This window comes from Phoxinus phoxinus (assembly GCF_949152265.1).
Source record: "Phoxinus phoxinus genome assembly, chromosome: 19".
Lineage (NCBI taxonomy): Eukaryota > Metazoa > Chordata > Actinopteri > Cypriniformes > Leuciscidae > Phoxinus > Phoxinus phoxinus.
Window position 1 is genome coordinate 23768845 of NC_136894.1, and position 26188 is coordinate 23795032.

Below are 26188 nucleotides of genomic sequence, written 5' to 3' on the forward strand. Positions count from 1 at the left end.
TGGTTTAATTTTTAATGGCACTTTACTACAGTGATGTCACCTCTACAAGGCACATTCTTTGCTGCACTGGAATATGAATGTTTATGAATATGGATGGTTTTAAGTAAATAATTATACAAAGTCAGTTTTTCATTCCTCTGGAAACTTGTAGAAATCAGTGGTGACGTTAATATGTTAGTCTGTATATGAGTTAATTGAGGTGTCAATTGTTATGTTTGTGTATGGAAAAGGTCATATTTTAAATCAGCTGGTTTATCTTATTTAAATGTATTTCTCTGGGCATATTACTTTCTTTTGTGATTAATAAAAAATGTATCAACATTTCTATGAATCTAATCACTACGTTAGCCATTCTTGCTTCACTTAATCTGTTCGATTACTATGACAGTTTTATTTACATCTATGAAAGTAAATTACATTGAAAACAATCACACTTGCAGCTATTGTTGCTTTAGTATTATTTCTATATTATTATAGCATTTATACATTTTTTAATGAGCTTTTAATGTTATATTTTTAGTTTTCAAATACATATTTAATACGTTTTAGATTTTTTCTGTGCTTTTATACATTTTAGTTTAAAATATATATATATTTAGCTTTATTTCTATTCAGATTTAGTAATTTTACGTTTACGTTTTTCATCTAATATTTATTTGCTTTCAGCCTTATTTCAATTATAGAAAATAACAAGCTAATAACAACACTGAGATACACACTCCTTTCTTGCACAGTAAACAGAAATGCATGTACATTCAATATTTATTCATATGTATAATTTGTCCAAGACAAACCATTCAAAAGACATATCCATCAAAGTTTGCATACATACATTTTAATTGAAATATTGACAATTAAATAGAACAACCAAATAAAAAGACCCAAGGAAAGACCACAATTTAAAGGGTTGAGATAAAATAAAGAGACAAATATATATTTTTAAACTGGACAGTTCTGTTATCAATCATTAATATTTCATCACACTATAACTAAACCATTACATCAGAGCGTTGACTGTGTGTTGAATCACAATGGAGAGAGTGATAAATAGTAAATAGTATTTATTTATTATACAATGCAAGATTCTTCTCATCTTAAAGAAGCTTGCATAGCATGATAAATCTGGACGCTGATACTCCTGCATTTAATCACAGATATAAATATTTTATAATCACCGAATCAACCTGATTAAACATGTTATGTAACAGTTGGATTCATGAAGTTCGTTTATGAAAAGGTGTCTAAAATTAGAATTCAGGCCAAATATTAGTGAATTTACCAATTACGTTATTGCTATTTCATCATGTATCGAGAACACAGATTTGACACTGGTTGTTAAAAATGGATTGGAGACAAAAATAAAGGGAAAACATCACTTGGGATAAGTTTCCAGGCTTCGTACAGTATAGCTTGCATTGTCAGTACTTGATCTATTAGTTTTGCAGTGCCAAATCTTTATAAAAAGTGTAGAAATTTTGGTCCAGAGACCCTGTAACTGGCAAGCTCTGTGATTTAATGTGTTCTTGGCGAATAAAGAGGCACAATCACACCCACACATACAGTTTTAACACTCTTAAACACACATTATACAGTATATCATATCAATATAACTTCAATATAGGCTTGTTGGGCCCTTAAAAAGGGATTTTTTTTCTGTCTGAAAACAGCACCATCAGAAAAGGCACATTCCACTAACTCATCTGCCCAACGGATGAATCTTCACCTCAACAAATTCAGGAAAATAAAGTCAAGAAGCAAATTCTCTAGGCTTGAAGAAAACAGTTAATCACTCATCTATTCAGACACCAATAATATGACGCGTTCAAGAGGACTAGTAGCCTACAGGCATTTTCAAATGTGCTTGTGTGTGAATTGCCATGTTTTTAAATCAAACTAAATAGAAATATCTGAGGCGGTACCTTCATGTTTAAGTCAATAAAAGTAATGAAGCATAAGAATAAAAAGAGGACTGAAGGTTCATCCCTTTTCTGTCATAAATACCGGCGTAGGACGATGCAGACACTCACAAATGACTTTCGAAAAAAATACGAGACGAACCTAATAGTCTATTGCATATTAGCCATTTTTTTTATATTAGTCACTATCATGATTAACATCACTATTTTCATCTTTTGCTAAATATTTCATAGACTTTGTTAGCAAAAATAATTGATGTGCATTATGCAGTTACGTTATTTAAAAATATACAAATACAGTTCTCTGAATTAAAAATGCTTCAAGGTATCCGCAGTCCAGCTTTAACCCAAGGGGTGGAGAGTGTCGTGTCACAGTTGTAGTGGGAGGGGCCGATTAAGACACACCCACTAACTAGAATAGCACCACCCCTATGCAATGCCCCACCTACTTTTTTTTTTTTTTGCTATTTATTCCGTGGCAACTTCAAAAGGCTGTGTAAGCTGCCATCTAAAGCCAAACATGCATATGGGTGCAGGTTCTACTGATCACTCCCCTTTTTCAAGTAAGTTCAAATGCTGGTAGCGGCAGAGAAGTAACAGTTCTCAGCACATTGAAACAAAAGAAAAAGAGCACCGAAGCAAATTGACATAAGAGCAAGATGTTGTTTCTTAACAGACCTAAATTCCAGTTAACTCGCTAAAACAGACATTTTGTAAGAACATGTGGGTCTGGTAATTTGCCAAAATGGAGAATTTTATGTTTCGAAAAATGAGTGAGCTAACCGAATATCACACTCGGAAAAAATACCAAACAAGGCTCTAAAGTCCTGGTGAAACAAGTATTCACAAGAAAATGTGGAGCAGATAGAGATTAGTGTGGATAACATCGCCCGAATTACAACACCACACCTCTTAGCACCTCGGGCGTTTCGCCAAATCTGAGACTGTACAGCTTTTTAAGTGCAGCAATATATTTGTCAGTCATTTCTCAGAACCTCTCTTGCTCTCTCTCCACATATAAAAGCAGATGTAATTTGTTATCATGTAAAATAGCAGCTACACTGGTCAAGACGTATTTGTGGCTATAGGGCAAAAAGACTACAGTGCCGTTCACATTAAGGGCGATGTGAAAGTGTGCCAGAGGCCACAGAGTTAACAAATATAACCCTCCACCTACCCCGCTACAATCCAAATGCCTTTACTCAATACTCCCTGCCACCCCTGTTTTCGGAGGCACATTGGTTTGGTCTGTGTGGAATGCAAGTTGAATACACAGGGACTATGAAAAAGCAGGGACTGAAGAAAAGAGATCCAAATAAAGAGAGTTTTAAAGTTCAAAGAAAGTTTAAAAAGTATGTTTGAAAATTCAAAACGAATGTTTGAAAATTCAAAAGTTCAAAAGAAAGTTCAAAGAGCTTTCGAAAGTTCAAACAAATGTTTGAAAATTCAAAAAGAGCTTTTGAAAGTTTGAACGCTCAGAAGACCATTTGAAAATTCAAAAGACAGTTTGAAAGTTCAAGAATTTGAAAGAAAGAAAATGACCCAGGACTTTTAGTCAGTTCAACTATTCAAATTGCCCTTAACAACAAAATGATCTTAATAACAAGTTTCAATGGCTAAATATCTGTCCAACCGTATGTACATGCCACTTACTTTAAATATATATTTAATTAAAACGTACCCCAATTGAATTGCATTTTAGGGATATTTCCTATAAAACAGGCACTTTGTCTCATTTGACTTTTAACATGAAAGGTCTGTCCAAGATCTTAACAGCAAACTGAGCCTTTTCCATTCAACATATCCATGAGAGTAACCATCTCCGCTGCAAACTCAACCCAGCATTCCAGCCATAAAACACATCATTCATTTCAATAAAACCTGCCAAATCCATGGCGTTCGAGTTCACTTACACAATGCCACATACAACAAAACATTTTTTTAAATGAAAGCATTCACTCATAAGGTACTGTTTGCATTGTATATGAAAGTCTACGACAGAGCCGTCAATAATTGGCTTATTGCACTAAAAGGCTTATGGGACAGTTTTTGTCAAAGTTCACAGGGCTAAAATGCTAAATTAAGAAACTGATAAGTTAAATAGATAATTTACAGTTGCACTATTGACAATGCAAGTTAAAAGCAACATTATAAATAAGCTCAAAGAACAAATGAGAATGAAATGTCCAACAGCTGTAAAGTGAATAATAATGGATAACAGGTCTCCGAGTTGCATTGGGTGGAATTATATGTGCACACACATCCATCGAGTGTGTTACAGTCACGCACGGACTGATTCGAACACTTGCGTTGTAAGCGCACACAAACCGGACGAGGCACAAAGCGTTCAACGCACATACAACAACATATGGTTAACTACGTGGAAACTTTTTTACCAACCCTTGAGTTTTAAAGTTCAAAGTTCCTCTTTTGGTGATTCTGCAGCCCTTAGCTAATCTGTCACTTCTGCTTAATGAGCGAGCCGAGAGGAAAGACGACAGGAACCGCAAGGAGCTAAATTTTCCAGGCAGTGCATGGACCAGAAAGTTAATGTATCACAAGAGGTATAAAGAATCATATAGACTGGAATTGGAAGAAAAGTGGTGTCTCCAATGTTCAAAAAGCGGAATAAGACAAAGACACGTGGTAAATGAGATGTAAAGGGACAAATTTGGATCTCCGATTGGTTGGAACAAAATGGAATGACATTTCAGTTGTCTTTTTTTGCTGATGATAAGAGTAGATTTTTCTAGAAAAACGTGATTTACTAGTAAGAGTTACTGGTGAAATATCAAGACTGGTCACAGATCAGCGCAATAAATGTCCAGAGGAACAGTGGAGGAGCTAGAGCAAGATGTCATTGCAAACTATTAGCAAAACATTACACTGCCCTCTAGTGGCATTCCTCTAAAATCCTTCACCAAACCTAATAGAATACTAAACCTAAACCAAAGGTGTTCCAAAGATCAGTTTCAACTCTGTTCGAACACTCTTTTTCAGCTGAATGTGAAGATATTGATGCCCAGCTTCATGTGTGTTTGATTCGTTTTGAAACTAAACTCTGTGGGGGAAGAAATCGGCATGAGCAGAGCAAATCACTCCTGTCTTAAAGAAATAACACTGCCTCATTCGCTGATCTAGCACGATTTGATCGAGCAAACCTTTAAGCTTGGTTTTGTGACCCAAGCAGGCAAAATTAAAAGTTAAACAGATCTACAAATCTAATAAATAATGGTATAGCTGCAATCTACATATTAAAAACAATCAGTAAGCGAAGGCAATTGGAAAGATTGGCTGTTTTTCTATTGCATTCCTCCTGTAAGTTCTGTTACATTTGGTTCTCTTTAGCAGCCTGTGATTGGGAGAAGCCTTCCTCCGCTAAGTGCGTGATGACTGGTGATTTGACAGGTTTGTGGAGGCGGGGCTAAGCAAAGTACATGGTCCTCAGAGTGTCGTGATGGATCTGCACAGCTTTGGCCAGGGCCTGAGGATCTCGGCCATTACTCTGGCCCGACACATGGCTGCCTTCCGCGCTGTGAAAGAGGAGAAAGCAATGAGCAGACCGCTAATTTTACATTATGAAATCATACATTTTCCCTGACATACCAAGGAGATGAAACTTTATACAGTATGTAGACTACTGTTCAAAAGTTTGTGGTCAGTAAGTTTTTTGTTTTTGTTTTGAGAGAAATTAATACTTTAATTCAGCAAAGAAGAATTAAATTGATCAACAGTGAGACATTTATAATGTTACAAAAGATATGCATTTCAAATAAAAAAGGTGTTTTTTTTTCTTCATCAAAATCCTTTGTAACTTTATTCTTGAGCACCAAATCAGCATTAGAATGGTTTCTTAAGAATCATGTGACACTGAAGACTGGAGTAATGATGCTGAAAATTCAGCTTTACCATCACATGAATAAATTACATTTTAAAATATATTAAAATAGAAAACAGCTATTTTAAACTGTAATAACATTTCACAATATTTCTGTTTTTACTTCATTTCTAATTAAATAAATGCAGGCTTGGTGAGCATAAGAGATTTTTGTTATCTTACAGATCACAAACTTTTTAACACATTGTACACAGTAGTAGAGTGTAAACCATGATACATAAAAAATATCAAAAAATGTTAGTGAAACATACACAAATATAAAGAAGAGAAAAAAGAAAAACCTCTTGATTTTAGCGCTCAAGAGTTGTGAAAATGTTCCAATGTTCTGGTGTCCAAATAAAATACTTTTATATGGTATTGCTGCATAAAAGCCTGTGACTGTATGAATTTGACTGTCTTTTAGGTGGTTAGCTTGAATAACTCAGCTTCCTACTTCCATACTTATAACTCAACTTCAAACCAAGACTTTGAATCATTGAAATGATGGATATTCTGGCTCACTTTAACAAAGGAGCGCCTATGGCAACCAAGAATATGCAAAGCCTATTCAAATCAAAGTGAGTGACAGCTTCTAAAAGCCTTTCATTTAAACAAATAGAATGTACCTAGACATCGTCAACTAGTCTAGTAAATCCCTCACCTGTCATGCTCTTTATCCACTAAATGGTAACGGGCTCTAAAGGCCACCAGGTGGGCATAGTAGGCTGGCGCAGGGATGGAGACGGAGCGGGTACAGCGCACGTATGTGTGGCACAGCTGGTAGGTCAAGAGCTGGAACTCATCGGCTGTAAAGCAGTTGTCGTCCCATAGCACGTGGTAGTGTGAAGGTCGGCTTGTACCCTGGGTAAATGGGGTTAAATGATCATTTTAATGCGATGCAATAGACTCAATTCTTCCAATATATGTAATTGTGAAAGCAATTAATCACTCAATATATCAGGGAATAATTCCGTAAAAAAAAAAAAGGCCTAGAAATGCACTAATACTGTTGTCCTCATGGCTGTGTGTGTTCATACCTGTATTCCAGCATGACTGCACAGGTAAAAGTCAAATTCATAAGGATGGGTGATATCAGTGTCCACTGTGGTACCTGCTGGAATGTTACCACTGCGGCCCACCTTTAAAAATAAATAAACGAAAAAGTGAGTGTGCGAATTGCAAAAGTGAGAAAAAGTGAGAAAAAGTGAAAGTTTTCAAGAGAACTCTTATATTCACCCTCTCAGTACGGTCAGCGCAGAAGAGACGAGTGTGGTGACGTTTCTGTACGACGATGTAGGTGATTCCCGGTTGATAGTCCTTCTCAAGGCTGATACAAGCTTCACGTATGGCCAGCAACTCATAGTACAGCACCTAGAAGGAAAAGACATAAGATACAGCAGGGTTGCTGCACATTTAAAAAAATCAAATGCACACAGCCGTTGTACTGTGGCTGCCGTCGCATCATCCAAGTGGATGCTGCACACTGGTGGTGGTTGAGGAGAGACCCCCTGATATGATTGTAAAGCGCTTTGGGTGTACAGTAATACATATGAAAGCGCTATAAAAATGCCTCATTCATTCAAATGTAAAACTTTTAAGATCTTTTCTAAGGCCGGGACACACCAAGCCGGCGGTCGGACATCGGCGAGCGTCTGTCGGGGTTAGTTTTTGCTGTGTGTTCCACACGTCGGCAGCAGTTTGCCTGATTAAGCATGTTGAATCGGCATCGGGGCTGTCGGTGAGACTGTGAACTCTGATTGGATGTTCAGGTTAGCGAACGAGTCAGTGCTCGAGAATTAAAACGAAAGTGATGACAGAGAGCAAGGAAGTCAAGACGGCACAGGCAGAAGGCTGGTCTAATGCATTCCAAAAAAAGACTAGCAGGTACTGCTTTTTTTACGTTTCATATATCTGTGTATATCCTTGTTTCGGTTTCTCTTTTTGAGTGACTAATATAAACTATTGATACCTGCTGATATAAACAGTTAATTCCTTACACAGGCACAGAATGCACCTGCTAGTTTGCAGTTGGCTGTATTCTGTATGGTCCTGAAGCAGCCGACGAAAGGCGACAACACCGTCGGTTTTCATCGCCGCTAGTTCTTTAAACTCGGCTTGGTGTGTCCCAGGTTTAAAGGAGTAGTTCACTTTAAAATTAAAATTAAAAAAAAAATTCTCACCCTCAAGCCATCCTAGGTGTATTAGACTTTCTTCTTTCAGACGAATACAATCGGAGTTATATAAAAAAAATGTCCTGGCTCTTCTAAGCTTGATAATGACAGTGAATTGCAACCAACAGTTCAAGCTCAAAAAGGTGCATTCATCCATCATAAACGAACTCCACACGGCTCCGGGGGGTTAATAAAGGCTTTCTGAAGCGAAGCGATGAGTTTGTGTGAGAAAAATATTCATATTCAACATTCTAGCTTCCGGCCAAACGGCCATACGCAGTCTACTTACGCCTAAAGCGCAACTTGTGACATCAGAAGTAGCGTAGTGCGTCAATCCAAATGTTTGTTTGCCGGAAGCTAGTTATTTTACTTTATAAAGTTTTAAATATGGATATTTTTCATACAAAAACTCATCGCTTCGCTCCACAAGGTCTTTATTAACCCCCCGGAACCTTGTGGAGTTCGTTTATGAAGGATGAATGCACTTTTTTGAGCTTGAACATTTGGTTGCAATTCACTGCCATTATCAAGCTTAGAAGAGAAAGGATACTTTTTTATATAACTCTGATTGTATTCGTCTGAAAGAAGAAAGTCATATACACCTAGGATGGCTTGAAGGGGAGTAAATCATGGGATAATTTTCATTTTAAAGTGAACTACTCCTTTAAGACCTGCATAAATGAAAATAAATACTGTTCATAAGACAGAGAGAGTGTAACTGGAGAGCCTCACCTGTCTGAATTGTCCTTCAGACACACCATCCCTGTAGAAGATGATTCTGGTGGGTTTGTAATGGGTGGACTTGTAGAACTGGATGAGCAGCTCTCGCACCATGGACGCCAGGTCCTGAATCACTTCTTGTCTGGGCCTCTGGACACGGACTGTAGCACAGTACCTGCTGGGGTGAGCGTCCATGCTACCCACCACCTGTTCAGCAACAAATTTGAAGTGAGGAGAGAGAGAAAAATAGCAGTATTTCTTTAGTCACCATGGAATAACAAATGCCAACTCATATTTTTATTGCAGTGTTTATTATAAATGATTTATCCATGCACATCATTTATTTATGTGCCCTCATAATCTTTAATCAAAATGATTTCCCTCTCTTTTGCAATGATCTCTCTTCTCTAATGACAGTCACTCATAATTCACATGAGATTACAGCAATAGCAAACCAAAATGATCCAATCAATTCCCGATGGACAAAATCAAGTCCCGCTCTAAATTTTTTCTTGTTCGAGGAGCCATTTCTCTCTTCACTCATCACAACTTCCGTCCTTTGATTTCCACTTTAAAATATCCACATCTGTTTGACAATTTTCAGATCCCTTATTATTATACGATTTGAGGTGTTGCAAATTAGTTTTTTCACAAATACGTATGATGTAGTGCTGTCAAGCGATAAAAAAACTAATTAATCACACTTTTTCTGTAATTAATCACGATAAATCGCATCCAAGATTCAAGTTGTTAATATATTTTCATATTGTAATAATTTCACATTTAAACTTCAAATTAATGTAGAAAGAAACAACATAAAGACAGCAGCCTATATTTTAAATATTTGTTTAATGGCATCTTTTTATGAAAGAAGGCATCACCGATACCAATACTTCTACTGATGTCTCTATGAAATTGATTTTCCCCCCTCAATTTTAGCCATTTTAATATTTAGGCCCAGTCAGAACAGTTCAGATTTACACTTGCCCTGACAAGATACACAAAAAGTGATTGTTTTTGACAACCTTGTAAACAGTGTTTTAAGATTTTCAGGCAGGTCTAACAGGTAGGATAAAAAACAAACACTTTTGAAACACATTCTGCATAAATGATAAATTAAATATAGATGAATTTGATGATACTTTATAATCCTTAATATTTTGCTGTCACTTTAAGACCTTACGCACATCAACCAGATCTGACACGCATCTCTTTCATTTAATTTAAGACTTCATTCAACTAATTTAAGACTGCTTGTTAGGATACTGGACAAACGGGCCTTTTGGCATAATGTTGTGTGTTTTTGTCTGTTCAAGCGCTGTCTGAAGCGGGTTTCTGTGCGCTCGAGTCGTGTGTGTCACACAGACAGGAGATTTAGATGTGGCACGCGGCAGTAATGCACTGCGTTCTTTTGTGTCTTATCGCGCTTGAATGGTTTAAAAGTATTTGCAAGAATAAGAGCGTGGTCATATAATGTAACGCTAGCAAAAGGATGATGGGTAAAAATTGGATTCTGCGTTAATTATATTTTTAACGTGTTAATCTGAAAAAAAAAAAGTAACGCATGCGTCAACGAGTTCATTTTGATTGCACTAGTATGATGTGGTGAAATTGGCTGAAAGTCTCTCTCACAGCTGCAATGGAGGGTTTCTTTCCATCTCCTGCGGGCGGATGAGTGACATCAGCTCCCAGAAAAATGACGGGCTGCTGGAAAACAGATGGGCTAAAAAACAAACAATATAAATGCACACAAACAAGGTGTTTAGTACATTTAACGAAAGTGTGTCCTAACCAGAGAATTTAGTTTCCAGCAAAATGGAACGGACTTAGTTCACTTGTGATTTCTCTTACCGCTGATGGGGTACCAATATGTTGTTGATGCCGCCAAGTTTGACGTTGATCTTGAGACACAGGTTGGAGAGGGTCTGAGGGGAGGTCTTAACCACATTCTTCACCTGAACGCACTGAGTCGCCATTCCCAGAAGAGTGTCTCCAACACGTTTCACTTCCGCTGCAGAACGAGAGCACAGACTTCAGTGCAACAGCCAGCAACTCAAATAATATATCATGGGAAAATAAACACCAAATTTAAATCATTTACTTTGACGAAAACAAAAACAAGATGGCGCCGAGTATGACTGACGTGTTACAAGTTCCAAACCAGTTTGGCAGTTTTTCACGTTGGAGGCCAAACTGTATATTGTTTACTACTTGTATATGAGTCCCTTAATATGTATACTGTGTATATTGTGATTTATATATTGTTAACTGTACATGTGTATTTTACCATATACTTGTTATCCATACTGCTATGCTGTGGCGATTGCACACCTGTGTTCAGGGTGTTGTACAAATAATTTGATTTGACACAGGTACAGACTACAATATGTACTGTTGCACACATCTGGGTGTCAATTATACAAACAACACATTTTCTGTGTATCATCCTGTATAATACTGAATCATATTTTATTACAATTAGGGCCGGGACTCGATTAAAAAAATGTATCTAATTAATTAGAGGCTTTGTAATTAATTAATCGAAATTAATCGCATTTTAATCGCATATAAATATTTGACCTGAAAACAGTGAGAAGTAATTTTTTTCACATGGATTTTTAGTATACCATTGAATAATGACTGAATACATAAGCTTAAGCAAAAAAAATATTGTTTATTTTTGTTCAACCAAGTCCAGCAGCAGACCAGTGCTATTTTTGCCATTAAAGGGATAGTCCACTTTGAAATTAATATTTGATATGTTTTATCTTACCTCAAGGGCATCCAAGATGTAGGTGTCTTTGTTTCCATATTATTTTCAATTTTGATATTTTTAGGTCAAACCGTTGTTGTCTGACAGTCATATCATGCAGGTCTAACTATGGGGTCCACCTCAAAGAGCATGCACAGAGAAGTCCAAATTAAACATGATTTAATGACTCGTAAATGTAAGTACACATTGATGGCCTAAGACACGAAACGAGCGGTTTGTGTGAGAAAACGAACAGTATTTATATAGTTTTTACCTCTTATACACAGCCACGTCCAAAGTGATCTGAGGGCGCGGGCGCTTCCTTCTGTGTGACGTGTGCGCAGACTGGTGCATAGATGTATACACTAGATTTCTATGCGACATCTAGTGTAAACATCTATGCACCAGTCTGCGTACACGTCACACAGAAGGAAGCGCCCGCAGATCACTTGTACGTGGCTGTGTTACAAGAGGTAAAAACTATATAAATACCGTTCGTTTTCTCACACAAACCGCTCGTTTCGTGTCTTAGGCCATCAATGTGTACTTACATTTACGAGTCATTAACCGTTCGCATAATCCGTTCGCAATTGGTGCTCCAGTATAATCGGTCCGCCTAAACTCATCCAGTGAGAAACGTTCCGCGGTGCAAAAATAAGTGCGATTAAAATGCGTTAAAAAAAATTTACGCGTTATTTTTTGTGTAATTAATTCATCTTAATTAACGCGTTAAAGTCCCGGCTCTAATTACAATATATAATTACATATTTTACATATGCACTACCATTTAAATTTCTGGGGACAATACTTTTTTTTTATTAAAAGAAATTGATACTTTTATCCCGCAAAGATGCATTAAATTGATCAAAACTGATAATGATTATTGAAAAAAAGATTTCCAATTCGTTCTTTTGAACTTCCTATTCATTAAATAATCCTGAAAAAATGTATCATGGTTTCAACCAAAATATAAAGCAGAACAACTGTTTTCAAAATGAATAATAATAATAATAAGAAATGTTTCTTGAGCACCAAATCAGGATCTTGTGACAATGAAGACTGGATTAATAGCTTCTGAAAACTCAACTTTGCCATCACAGTAAAAACAAATTAAATGTAAAAAATTTAACAATATTTTACAATATTATTGTAATTTTGATCAAATAAAAGCAGCCTCTGTGAGCATAAGAGACTTATGATATTATTTTAAAAAAATATTACCAACCACAACATTTTGAACAGTAGAGTATTTTTTTTGTTGCAACCAGAAATATGAAATATTTGCTGTAAATATTTTTTTTACTAACACGTACATGAAAAAACCCTTAAATAATGGCACAAATGCATAGTTGAATCCAGTGTTGTTTTTGGCAGCCCTTTTAGTTTTAGTCTTAGTCTTTTTGACGAAAATGCTTTTCAGTTTTAGTCACATTTTAGTCACTTATAAACTTGATAGTTTTAGTCAAGTTTTAGTCGACGAAAACACAAAAAGGTTTTAGTCAATTTTAGCAAAAAAAAAAAAAAGTAGTCTTTAACAAATTTATTTAGGTTAAAAAGTATTGGAAATGGGCTTAGGTTTGACAGGTTGCAGCAAGTGTTGCAATTCATAAAACAACAGTTAACCTTAAAACCTTTGCATAATAAACTAGACTTTCTGAATAATTCGATTGGTTGGGTCCTTACATGCGCTTCGTGAGGCACACTAGCACACACACGCAAGGTCTCTCGCTCCCTTTCTCTGCTGTGCGCGCGCTACACATGCGCGCTCTTGCTCGCTCGATCTAGATTCCAGGAGATTTTAACTATTTGCGGGCAATTCTGAAATTATCGTACATTTTGGGATTTTTTTCATTATTGATCGTACATCGTACAGAGGTCAAAATTAACGTAAAAATACGATAAATATCGTACGTCTGGCAACACTGGTTGTTGTAGTGTGGAATCTGGTGCGCGGCAGCCGGGTGGTGGGCGTAACGTTACCCAAAACAACGATTAGAATGTGGCATTGCTGATACTTTTTTTTTAGCTCAAAACAGACCGATTTCACGCAAAATAGGCAGAAATGACATGCATTGTGAACGTCAGACTTATAATCATTTTCGTTCCATCTCGTCTCGTCAACGAAAACTCGAAAACGTCTCGTCATGTTTTAGTCACCTTAGAGCCATTTTTAGCTACTCATCGTAACGTTATCGTCAAAAAAAAAGGTGCGTCAACGAAATAATTGCGTTATCGTCATCGTTGTCGAAAACAACATTGGTTGAATCAGAGGTTTGATATTGATTCACAGAAAAAAGTCATAATTCAAAGAAAGATTCATGCCACTCCTCTAATCTAATCTAATCACAAGGTATTTAGGAAGTTGATGACCACATAAAAAGTGCCTGCATCTGTCCATATAGTTACCGTAGACAGGAGTTTTCCCAGGCAGTATGACGATGATGAGTTGTAGGCCAGCGTAGGTGTTTTTCAGGTGACGGAACATGGGCTCCACATTATCTGCTCCCTGAGCGTATTTGCAGAAACATGGCTGGCCTTGTATGGGCATCCCTGCATCCTTAGAGATCTTCCGCAGCTGGTCTGTAAAGCCCCTGCAAAAAAAAAAAAAGACAAAGAGAGAGACTTCAGTATTTCCAGTAATAATAAGTAGTGCTTTGTTAATGGCCAAAAGATGGAGAAAGCTTTACTTGAGAACTTCCTCTCTGCATTGTCTCTGAGTGGCAAAGCAAGCAATGGCCCACATCTTGATCTCCACACCAGTGTGAAACTGCTTGCCTCTCATGTCCCACACGCCATGGCTTGGGGTGGCTACTGTACGATTCTGTAACGCATGTATACAAAGGTTGTCTTAATTTACTGAGATCAAATAGTGTACAAACTCCAGACGCTATAGGATCTAAATGTTTGGCTGAACTTTACAGTATATAATGATATAAAAGCTGGCAGCTTAGAAATTCTGCTTTTGAATTTGTGATTTTGTGTTCCACAACAGAAAGAAGTTTGCAAAGACATGAGAATAAGTTACATAAAATCATACATTAAATGCTATATTAACATTCCAATAAATAACTACACATAATCACAATATTTACTAGATCACACATAATAAAAACTCACATAAAAAAAATTGAAAATAAATTGTATTTTCTAAATGCAAAAGAAAAATGTGTAAACAGAACAAGCAAGCAATTGAACATGAGCAACACACCTCATTCCATTTAAAGCAACAGACAGAGCAACTAAACGCTTGTTCACACCAAAGATGATAAGATGTAGTTCTAAAAATTCTACACAACTATAACGGTACAGAGAAACGATATCGTTTGAATCAATTTGAACGATAAAAACATTAACAGCCAATCAAAACCCATTCTGCTTTAAAGAGCTTGAGCATTTCAAGCAGAACACAAAGTATCTGCAGTATCTGCTTAAAGTTAAGAGAACGATATCATCCACTGGTGTGGATGCAAATATAGTTATCGTTATTAGTGTGAACGAGGCTTAACTCTCCTTTAAAATTAGCATACACATTAATTATAATGTTAAATCTAGACACAAACCATGCCAAATTTCTAGCCTTCTACTCAAACACAAACAAACATACGGCGCATGAGTGAAAGGGGACGGGTACCATAAAGTGTTCAGAGCTCACCCTGCCGCCGTACTGCAGCATGGGGGCGGGCAGGACGCGACCCGTCACCTCCTCCATCTCGTCCCGCACACGGAACTGGAACTCCTGCACGAAGGGGTCCGAGTTGTAGTTGGCACTGCGCACCTGTGGTTTGAGCAAGAGATTTATACATGAGATTTGGGCCTTGTGACAGTGTTGGCTTTCCGCCACTGAGGATCTTAGATCATTGAGACTAGCGGAGATGTTGCGGAGTCTCCTTTCTTGATTGTGTTAGCGTTAGATAGCGACATGTTGAACTCACCAGTCTGCTGATCTCCTCTTGTCTGTCCGGTGCTGAGCGGGCCGTGGCTTTGATCATGGTGGAGGTTTGGTTGTCGGTTAATTTCTTAATGCAGCGCTGTCCTGCCACAATGTTGCACACCTGAGTGGTGAAGAGGATGGCCAATATGGGCACCATTAAAAAGGATCAAGACATCTAAAATCTTCTAAAAGTGCCGTTAAGTGTCTAAAAATGATGATGTTTCAAAAAATCCACAAATCAGGGAAGAGATGGCGGCTGCCATCTGAATGTGTGGAAGGAAATGGTAGCCAGCTTCCTGCTAACATACAGTAAGTTATCAGATCTCTTGACTCTCACCTCCAAAGGCAGGTATGTGTGTTTCTGCTCCTGCCCCACTTGCAGGCAGGGCAGATGGGGGTACTTGAGCTGTAAGTTGTACTTTTCCCTGAAATATTGTGCAACCGTTCTCTCTACGGTCTGTCCATTTTCCAGCTGTAGAGGAAACCTGACAAAGTAAAACAAAAAATTAATGGGGCACTGGAAAGAATAACTTTAAACAGAATTAAAAGGATTCTGAGAGTTTCTTAAGTGTTCGTTTCTTAACATAACAAATAGGACAAATATTTTCTTTAGTGACAGTACAGACTTATGGACCTGTCTGCTTACTGAGACACAACCTCACATTATCACAAGACTAAGCTGCATATACTCTTACGTCTGGTGGCTGGCCGGCCGTCGAGTAACATTACACACCCTGTACTTCCTCCGCATGGTGCCACAGTGAGTGACCTCCACCTTTAGACCTGATGAGAGGAGAATATCACATTTACACCACTATACAGACACAACTGGTCAGTTTACAGCTCAGCATAAGACTAATATAGGTATAAGAGTATTTTCACTATTGAATCCACTACAGTGAACATCATGTATTAATCCCAGTACCAAAATATAATGTATGCAAAAATCAGAGGAGCAATTTGCAAATAAAGCAGTATTTATCCAAGAGAACAAAATTGTCACTAAACACATCTTTGTGTTTCCACTCAACATTTTTATGTCATCCCAAAATGTGCATTAAAATATGTGTATGGAAACCAGCTACTGATATATAACATTTATTTTTTGTTTTATTTTTTGCAGTCTGCATTTATCTAATGTAAAACAAAAACAAAAAAACAACAGCAGTATCAGTAATATTGTGAAATATTATTACAATAACCGTTTTAAAATGTTATTTATTTCTGTGATGGCTGAGCAGATTTTCAGCATCATTACTCCAGTCTTAAGTGTCACATGACCCTCTTGAAAATATTCAAATTTGCTGCTCAAGAAACATTTCTTATTATCAATGTTGAAAACCTTTTAACAAATTAAAAAAGAACAGCATTTATTTTAAATAGAATTTTTTGTAACAATGTAAAAGTCTTTACTGTCAATTTCAATCAATGTAATGCATTCTTGCTGAATAAAAGTATGAATAAAAAAATCGTAATCACCCTAAACTTTTGAATGGTATTGCTTTCACGCTTTACATATCATGAACTCCCCGGGAGTCAAACCAATGGCGTTGCACTATAATTTATAATGGAGTTCTGACAATGGCTTTAGCAGAGGAAATAAGTCAACATACAACAAATAAAATTCTATAACTTGCCACCATGTTGGCTATTCACACAAACCTTTGATCTCTTTGGTGAATTTGACTCTGTGGGAATCGGTAAGAGGACGAGGCTGCTCATCGATGTTGTGGATATCCAGAACCTCACACATGAACTGAATCACAGGTTGAGCTTTGTAGAAAGCCGTGGCAGACACTATGGGGAAAATAAAACTCGGTCAGCGTTACACTAACAGGTAATTAAATAATTCATTTGAAGGTTTAATCCACCCAAAATGCACTGCAAACACTGTAATGCTATTGAAAGTGGCAATGCTTTTAGCTTGTTGGACCAATGACAGATAGGGATAAACATTGTTATTCGAAAACCGTTAATAGCGTTTTTTAAAATCTTTAATAACCACATCCAGATCCTGTAACTGGATAAAACAAGCAAAACTGTTTTTATAATCTTCTCTGACTTGCCATCAATGTTCAACATCATCTTCCACATAGCTGGCCGCACTGATTGGTGGAAGCCAAACCACACCTCCCTCCCCCCACCCAGCGGGTGATCATAGCCCTCGGGGGAGGAGAAAAAAGATCGTCCCACTGGGGTGTACCTGAAGCGAGAGAAGACAAACAACACAGATGTTACCTGCAGAACAAACATGTGCACTCCTAAATGATTCTTATCTAACCGCTGCACACTGATCCTTAACAAAACACTAGTCTCATTTGACTAGGTATGCATTGCATCGCTAAAAACATAAGCACTTTGTTTCTAAATGTATTAAATGCCCTTTATGATCAAGTAAGAGTACTCATGGGGAACTCTTACCTCATAGAGGGCAGATGGCGCAGAACAACATCTACAGCGTGTATGGGATTGGTGCTGATTGGCTTATCCAGCTCCAGTGGATCAGACGTGCTCCGCCCCGTGAGGACCTCATGCAACATGTGCCAGCTGACCAGTGACACGAATTTAATGGAGACCTTGAACAGCCTGTCCTTCCCACCTTCACCTGGCAAGGTCACATCCAGGTCCACCTACAGATATTGCAAAAGTTTACATTGATGTGTTTTATTCAGTCATACAGGATAAAACGATTAAGGCATAGTCATGAAAAACGTTCAAAAGTATAAGATGTTCCTTTAAGTCGTGGTGCTCCGTGTGTTGGAGACTGATACAGAAGAGAAGAAATTACTGAATAAAGTCGATATTTTGTTTTTTTGGCGCACAAAAAATATTCTCGTTGCTTCATAACATTAAGGTTAAACCACTGTAGTCACATGGACTATTTTAACCATGTATTTCCTACCTTTCTGGGCCTTTAAAGGTTAATTAAATCCATTTATGTGTCTTACCCCCCCGGAGGCCACTGGTAATGGCTGGGCGGTGTAGAGGCTTTTCTTGCCATCATAGACTGGTCTTCTGTCCCCAAAGATTGTCACCTTGAAGTGCTGAACCATAGTATCCACCACCTCCCTATGAGACATAACAGAAAGAGACATCATGAGTTTAATCAAACCAGTTTTTAATTTGACTGTACATACTGATTTATTCACGAGTCTCTGTAGATATGCTGTTTGTAAAATAAGTGTTGCAAACAATGTTAAATTATATATATCAGTCTTTGGCACCTGTTAACACGCCGTGGACACTTTTCTGGATTGATGTCCACTTCGTACAGGTAGACGTCCATCTTGGGGATGTCCACCTGGAAGCAGTTGGCCAGCAGCTTGATGGGCTTCCCCATGGTGCCATAGCCTGGCCTCCGAGGTACGGAGAACAGGGGCGCAGCCCCAACGGCTCCTGTCAAGAAAATCACAGGGGATTTCCATCAATACGAGTTCTCAAAACTTATTAGATTAGTAAGACTTTCAACATCAGTTATTACCACTGAACTAAAAGTGAAAACCTAAACAAGCTCCCACAATAAATTTCGTGTAAAAGCATGCAGCCGACACCATCATCATGATCAAGAAATTCAAGCCACATCCTTTGTACTATGGACATGCAAGCGTTATGTCTCATCTGTCATCATTGACATTTCATGGAAATGAATTAATATCCAATTAATAATAGCGCAGCAATCACCCATTCGTTTCTTGACATTGACGTTCAAAAAGAAGGGGTGTTATCTGTCTGATCAGGAAATTTCCTCTAAACGCCTACTCACTGGAAACAACACTCGGCATCATCACACCACACACATTACAGATTACCCACACCTTTTTATACACACCATCATATACCTGCAAAACAAATAAATTCACAGTCGGCTACGATTTCCAAAGAAAACGACTTTTACAGATATTTATCAAATAAAACATTTTTTTTTTAAAGCAAACATGTAAATTGTTTAGGTTTTTTTCTTTCCCTGCTGCGGTTTTTAATCCACGCGTGAACAAATTAACACTGATTTGGCAGAATCAGCATTTGCAATCAAATGATGAGACGAAAATAAAATAATTGCCATTAGTGTGTGACTTGACTGCACTCACTCACACACACTCAAAAACATTGTGTTGTCATGTTTCATGGGGACATTCCAAAGATATAATGATTTTTATACTGTACAAACTATATTCTATCCCCTTACACTAACCCTACCCACCACAGAAAACTTTCTGCATTTTAACATTTTCAAAAAAACACATAACTTAGTATGATTTATACGCGGGTTTCCTCATGGGGACCAAAAAATGTTCCCACAAGAACAAAGATTTCAGATATTGCCTAATTGATATTTACATTTTTGGCCCATAACGTAGGGTTTACCTGAACCAATCACACACAAATCCTCTTTTTTTCTTATTTTCTCTAGCGTGTTTCCTAATCTGGCTCTCTAATAAACCTGGCCTTTTTATACTACAAATATTGTTGGCTCTGTGACTAATTGCTTATGCTCCTCTATTGTAATATCACTTTGGATAAAAGCGTCTACTAAATGTCTTGGAGACATGGCACGTTGCTTTGCCCATAATCAGAAAGAGCTTTATTTGTAGTAACAGCAATACAGCATTTGCTCCACCATACAATGTTTTAAAATGAATAGCATGGCATTTAGCAACAGAAGTCATCCAGCTTTTATTAATATGATATTCTAATATCGATCTAGCTTACTGAAATGTGCAACAATAACTAATAGCAGCAACAGAGCGAACGCACCGAGTCAAGTTAACATAACTTTCAACACACTTAAATGTATTTTTTTTAGTATGATTTTTAGTATGAAAAAAAACTGCATTACCCCACAACTTTAATTTGTCACATAAAGTGACCTGTATGAGTAGTAATTCAGCACTTGCGGCTGTTTCATTCGAATGAAATAAAAAAAAATTACATTTATATACAATTAAAATTCAACTTCAAGAAAGGAGGCGACGAACGTAATTGTAACTTTAATTGTAAAATATGCATAAACAACTAAATGGATGGAGCGGCAGCAGCCAACTGTGGCATATTAGCATTTTAAAAGCTCAGCCCCGGCCCTGCTTCATACCACAGTAACGTTAATAAAACTTTAATATATTAGCTAATCCAAGAACTCGATTTTTGCCAGAGTCCCGTCGGGTTGCTTTCCATTGGCTGTGAAGGTGAAGACGACAACACCCGTGACTCCATATTCATTCACAGCGTCATCAATCTACTGTCATATGCGACTTCTAGCGGCTAAATGTTTTAGAAGTATTTTTCATTATAAGTTCGTTAACTGATGAATTAACGTTGACTAATGAAACCTTATTGAAAAGTGTTAACTCTGCAGTGTCAATCAACAGTCGTGGGCGGGGCTTGTACAATTCTACGTTACATTGCATTGATTCTGAGAACAGCGCTTATGATTTATGGGGATTTAAAAAAAAACCCACAAGGTTGGATTTTTATCATTATAGGGTGGTTGTGTACACACTGCCAACACACATTTATGTTCAAACCCCATGTAAAATTGAATTTTGCATAATAGGTGCCCTTTAATCTAAAATATCAAAATAATTCATATTAAGGAATTATTCACTGTATTTTAAAGTGCCCACGATAACAATACCGCACGTTCATTATCGCGATATATAAGCGTATATCGGCACGTCTAGTGTCTATCAGCAGTCTAGTGTCTATACACGGTACTTATACGGTCTACTTTTTATTTTTTAAGTACCAACTGGTACAAGTAGTACCGTTTGACAACCCTAACAGTAGGCGAGACTGTTACTGCTGTTGAACAGATGCTTTAGAGGGGGGTTACAGAACAAAACTGTAACAGAGATGTGGAAGGGGAATTCGACTGCAACTGCTTCTTACACTTCCCAGTGTGCCGTTGCTATGCCGGTTGCACTCATGTGGCTTCTTTTCGCCATGGCAACCATGACTACACTAACAACCAATTAAAGGAAAAACAGCTGTTTCTATATATAGGCACAGGACCAATTGATCTCATAGGTCACACATGAACGTTTACTCTACAACGTTTGCCCACAAATCTGACCATGAAAGACTTGATTGTACTGTTCACACACATTCATGCTCACATGAGTCTTTTTCTCACTTTAGTTGAAAATCCCCGAGAGAGTGTGCTAAATGAGTTTCTTGACATAGAGGGACTGCTGGTTTGACTGTGATGTGACAACACACTTTACTGGTAAATGGGTGACTGGCACATTTAGGGTTACACTCATTCAGAGAATGAGACACATCTCCTCATCATTTAATTATTCAAAGCTAGTCAAGCTAAAAGTTGTGGGTTTAGTCAGACAGTTTTGCACTAGACAACAAATAAGCTTTTATTAATGACAGACTGACATAGCCGAGGGAACATTATTTTATCAGGGGGGTGCTGGGGGTTGGGGCTTGATATTGCAGGTTGGTGCCACGGTGGAGGATTTTAGACAAAATCATAATATTAAACAGCCCAAACTACACTTACATATGGAACATACAAATAAATTAGGACAGAATTATGTGAGAACGCTCAGAATTAAATAAATGTTAAAAACACTGCATATTTCACTACATGACAGCACAAAAATCAGCATCTTACCTTATGATACCCAAATGTATTTAGGCACTCAGGAATTACACAGAAAGCAAAGACTTTCAAATACTCAAAACGTGGGCAGTGGAATGGGGAAAAATAAATGCATATTTTAGAGAGCATGAAAAGCATGCAATGGTTAAACAAGTCCGTCTAGCATGTTTAGTGTTTACATAGAAAAACAATGAAAAAGTAGCACAGAGTAGAATGGAAAAAATGTGTTCTGTGTGAACTCAGATGAATGCTTCATTTCTCAAAGTCATAAGACCATATTCGACATATAAAAAAACAAAATAATCTTTAAAGTAATTTTATGAATAAATGTGAAAAATTAAACATTTTGAAAAACCAAACTTTTATTTTAAACGGTCATCTTAAATTCCAATGTAGTGAAACAGACTGATATATCCGCCAGGCCAGTTAGGCTATGTTCAAACTGCAGAAATAGGGCCAAATCATGTTTTTCTTGCTCATATGTGACTCAGATCTGTTTTTCTCATGACAGTGTGAAGCACGAAACACATGGAATCTGATCTTTTCAATTCTGATTTGGGCCACCTCCACATGTGTCATGAATCCAGTACAGGTCAGACGTTTTGCAATGCGACCTCAGTCAGAATAATCATTCATCACAATTCTGCGCTCATGGGAGTCACTTCAAAGATTACAGACCCAAAGTTCTCAAGACAGTTGGGAAAGGTAGTCAGTGAAAGGACAGTGATGTGTCAGAACTCATAACTATTACAGTGACGGCTCTATATACAAGCAAAACATGAGTGCGCGTATCATAATAAATGTTTAAAAACTCCCTCATCTTTGTTTTTATATTGCCTGCGTATGTATTCCCTTGCTTCAGTGGCAAATCACACTATAAACAAACGAGTAATAGCTTACTTTAATGTCCTCTGTGTTTATTTCCGTATGACAGCATGCTGCGTGACGTCTTTTTATCATAATTTTGGACATGCGGGTCAGTCCAGGACCATGCTCTGCTCACACTGGAATCTATCTGATATTAGCCACATGTTGAAGTTAGCTGGTAGTCTGATATAATAACATGAGAAATGAGCAGCGGTGTTGACCGTCACCTGACTCAGGACAACTTCGCCTTTGTTCATGATCACTCCTCAAGCCCCAGTTGGGCCGCTTTGGACCAAGGTATTCGGTGGGCCAAACCCCCCTGGCCGTTGGCCCCAAGGAAGCCCGGATGAGGCTCGATCAAACCCAGGAAGAGACAGTGAAAATGCGATTGGCCCTGTTACGCACTAGCACGCTCGCTTTTGGCCGACAGTGGAAACATGGCTAATGTGAACAGCTATACAACAAAATCAAACGGAGTTGAGCCCTAAGGCTCGCAGTGTTAACGTATAGCCTTATTCTCAAATATGTCTAAATTAAACATATTTGGCCATTGTTATATCGTCAGCATTGATTAAAGGGATAGTTCACCCAAAAATGAAAAGTAGCCCATGATTTACTCACCCTGAAGTCATCCTAGGTGTATATGACATTCTTCTTTCAGACGTTTGGCGTAAGCTTGCGTAGGCCGTCTATAGTTATTTTAGTCGATTAAGTTTTAAATATGGATACTTTTCTTACACAAACGCATCGCTTCTTCACTACAGAAGTCCACAAACAATTTATTGTTTACAAATGTACAAACATTTTAGTCAATTTTCAGTGCATGTTTGTGTAAAATACCTTTAGATTTAGTTATGCAATTTTTAAAATCTTTATACACAGTGTGGACATTTTACACTGACTTGACAATGACACTTGACTTTTCTGATCTCATCTTGCACAAGCCAGATTGTTATTTGGTGCCCCTCGCACAGTCAACCAAAAGTCAACTATGTTAAAGCACTAACTTTTCTTACAATATTTGTTTATTCTAATAAAGTCATAAATAATAATTTGATAATTAAGCGCTCAAGCAGTACCATTGCACCTTTGCAGGTGAACACCACTGATCTATGTAAATGATTTAATAATTTAAATAGATCAGTGCAGTGAATATCCACTCAGCCCATCCTTCTATAGAGTACAGTCATTGGGTTCTGGAAGTAAAAACTCCATACAGAAAATTAAACCAATCAGAGAGTCGAAAAAAGCAACACGCTCACGCTCCAAAATAGCTCTTTAGCTCCACCCACTCAGATGAAGCACTGTGAAAGACGTAATTCAAGTTGATCTCCCAACTCTCTCAAAATACTGAAATATTTATATATGCATATTTTGCATGCAAAAAAATGCTTCATGGGATTGTAGTTCTTTCCCTCACTAAAAATGTTAAGTAACGTTACAGTCTTTTTTTCTTCTTCTTCAAATCAAAGTTTGTAGTGTTGTGATTAACCTCGTAGCTGATAGGCTTGGTTCATGTGGCATAACTGTGTAATAGGGCTGTAAACGATTAATCGCATCCAAAATAAAAGTTTGTGTTTACATAATAAATGTGTGTGTACTGTGTATAATTATTTTATATATATATATATATATATATATATATATATACATATACATATATACATATATATATATATATATATATATATACACACACACACACACACACATTTGCTTGTATATATATAATAAATATTTGCAATTTATATTATAAATAAATTCTAAATATTTTATATATAAACATGAACGTGTATTTATTTATATATAGAAAATAATTATACACAGTACACACACATTTATTATGTAAACACAAACTTTTATTTTGGATGCGATTAAACGCGATTAATCGTTTACAGCCCAAATACTATTTTAAAAAGTGGGTGGGGGCACTGTTGCCCTCTATATACCAGTCAAGAAGACAATCATATCTTGCACAAGCCAAACAGTGATTTGATCCTCCCAGCACAGCAGTCAACAATGAAAGACTTAAACAAACCAAAAAACAAACTTTTCATGAAATTTCCATATATTCCAACGGACTAATACAATTTCAACCCCTAACGTCCCAGATACATTATATCTGCACTGTTCAGATTGATACGAAGCAGAGAATCGGTGATTCAATGACAGTCGTTATGGCAACGGACAATCAGAAACTCGCCCCTCCCCCCACTCCACAAACACGCCCCTTGCCCCTCCCCCCGGCACCTGACGCACGCAGCACCTGTGCGTGACAGCTGGGCCACAATTGTGTGACGTCAGCAGAGCAAGTGAGTCAGGAGGATCTTCCACACACGTATGATCGCGCAAAAAAAAAAAAAAAAAAAAAAACCTAACCAAACTCAAATGTGGTTGCTCCGCCCAAACGTAAATGAGCAGAAAATGGCTACATCTAAATGCTTATTCATATCGAAAAGCAGTTCGTAGCAATTGACCAAGGACTTTTTCTAAGCAATGAATGTGTTTTGTACTGACGGTGGCCGTAAGGTTGACAAAGTTACACCGAGTCACTAGTAACGTACGGAATCGACAATAAGCCTAAATCGGTCTGAAAACCTCAAGAGCGACGTACCTGTAGTTCCGATTTCCATTCATGAGGTCTCTGTCCGGATTCTAGCCGGCTCCGGGGGATCAAATGCCGGCTGAAGGGTGTTTGTTTAAGCCGCTGAATATCCTCCGTAAATCGACCTACAACCCAACTCCTACCGCGGGTGTTGAAGCGGGCCGCTCGAAGGCTGTGCTCTGGTCGGAGGTCCACCCAACCAGTACGAGTCAATCAACCAAAAGTCACGAACTCCCCCTGTGTCTCCTACCGAGTGTCGCAGATCCGTAAATGCTACCAGCTGACAAGACTCCAAAGAAAATATTTGTAACAGCCGTCGCGAAAACAGAGTTTGCCAGGAGCCTCGAACCCTTCGCTCTGTCTCTTCTAAAGTGAACAATCTCTCATAATTTAAAGACAAACACACATATATGAGGCTTATAGCTTAATATCCCTAACTGAGTCGAAATTGTGTCTTTTATTCCAGTCGCTTTAGACCAAGTTTGCCAGCGGCCGTTGACGTCTCATCGACTCTGTCGGTGTGTTACCGGTTTGCCTTGGTTCGGTTTACCATCTCGGTACAGTCACAGGCTGTGTTGCCAGATCACTACGAAAACAAGCAAGCTGGTCCGATAAAATCAACTCGAAAAAGCGACTTGCCTCTCCAAAATTAGCCTAAATAAGCTTAATTTGTGTTTTGTATAACTGTGTTATGGAAACAAGACAACAAATCCTAATCACCCATTCCTATAAGCGAGTC

General features: G+C 37.7%; 1 protein-coding gene across 2 annotated transcripts; it reads right to left on the reverse strand.

The window, feature by feature from the left end:
• Window positions 1–752: 752 nt before the first annotated feature.
• On the reverse strand, window positions 753–26003 carry ago3b (argonaute RISC catalytic component 3b). 2 transcript variants are annotated; one of them, XM_079591321.1, is made up of 19 exons: window positions 25459–26003; window positions 18592–18763; window positions 18316–18436; window positions 17789–17997; window positions 17434–17570; window positions 17030–17164; window positions 16063–16150; window positions 15705–15852; window positions 15369–15488; window positions 15068–15211; window positions 14124–14257; window positions 13843–14027; window positions 10536–10695; window positions 10317–10407; window positions 8697–8891; window positions 7030–7164; window positions 6831–6932; window positions 6455–6654; window positions 753–5449 (listed from the first exon to the last, which is right to left on the reverse strand). In XM_079591321.1, exons 1-19 carry the CDS (start codon window positions 25475–25477, stop codon window positions 5341–5343), a joined length of 2604 nt encoding a protein of 867 aa, XP_079447447.1. In that variant the 5' UTR covers window positions 25478–26003; the 3' UTR covers window positions 753–5340. The 2 variants fall into 2 exon arrangements, with proteins under 2 accessions (XP_079447447.1, XP_079447448.1); XM_079591322.1 differs by having other exon boundaries at window positions 15089–15211; window positions 25459–25817.
• Window positions 26004–26188: the final 185 nt, after the last annotated feature.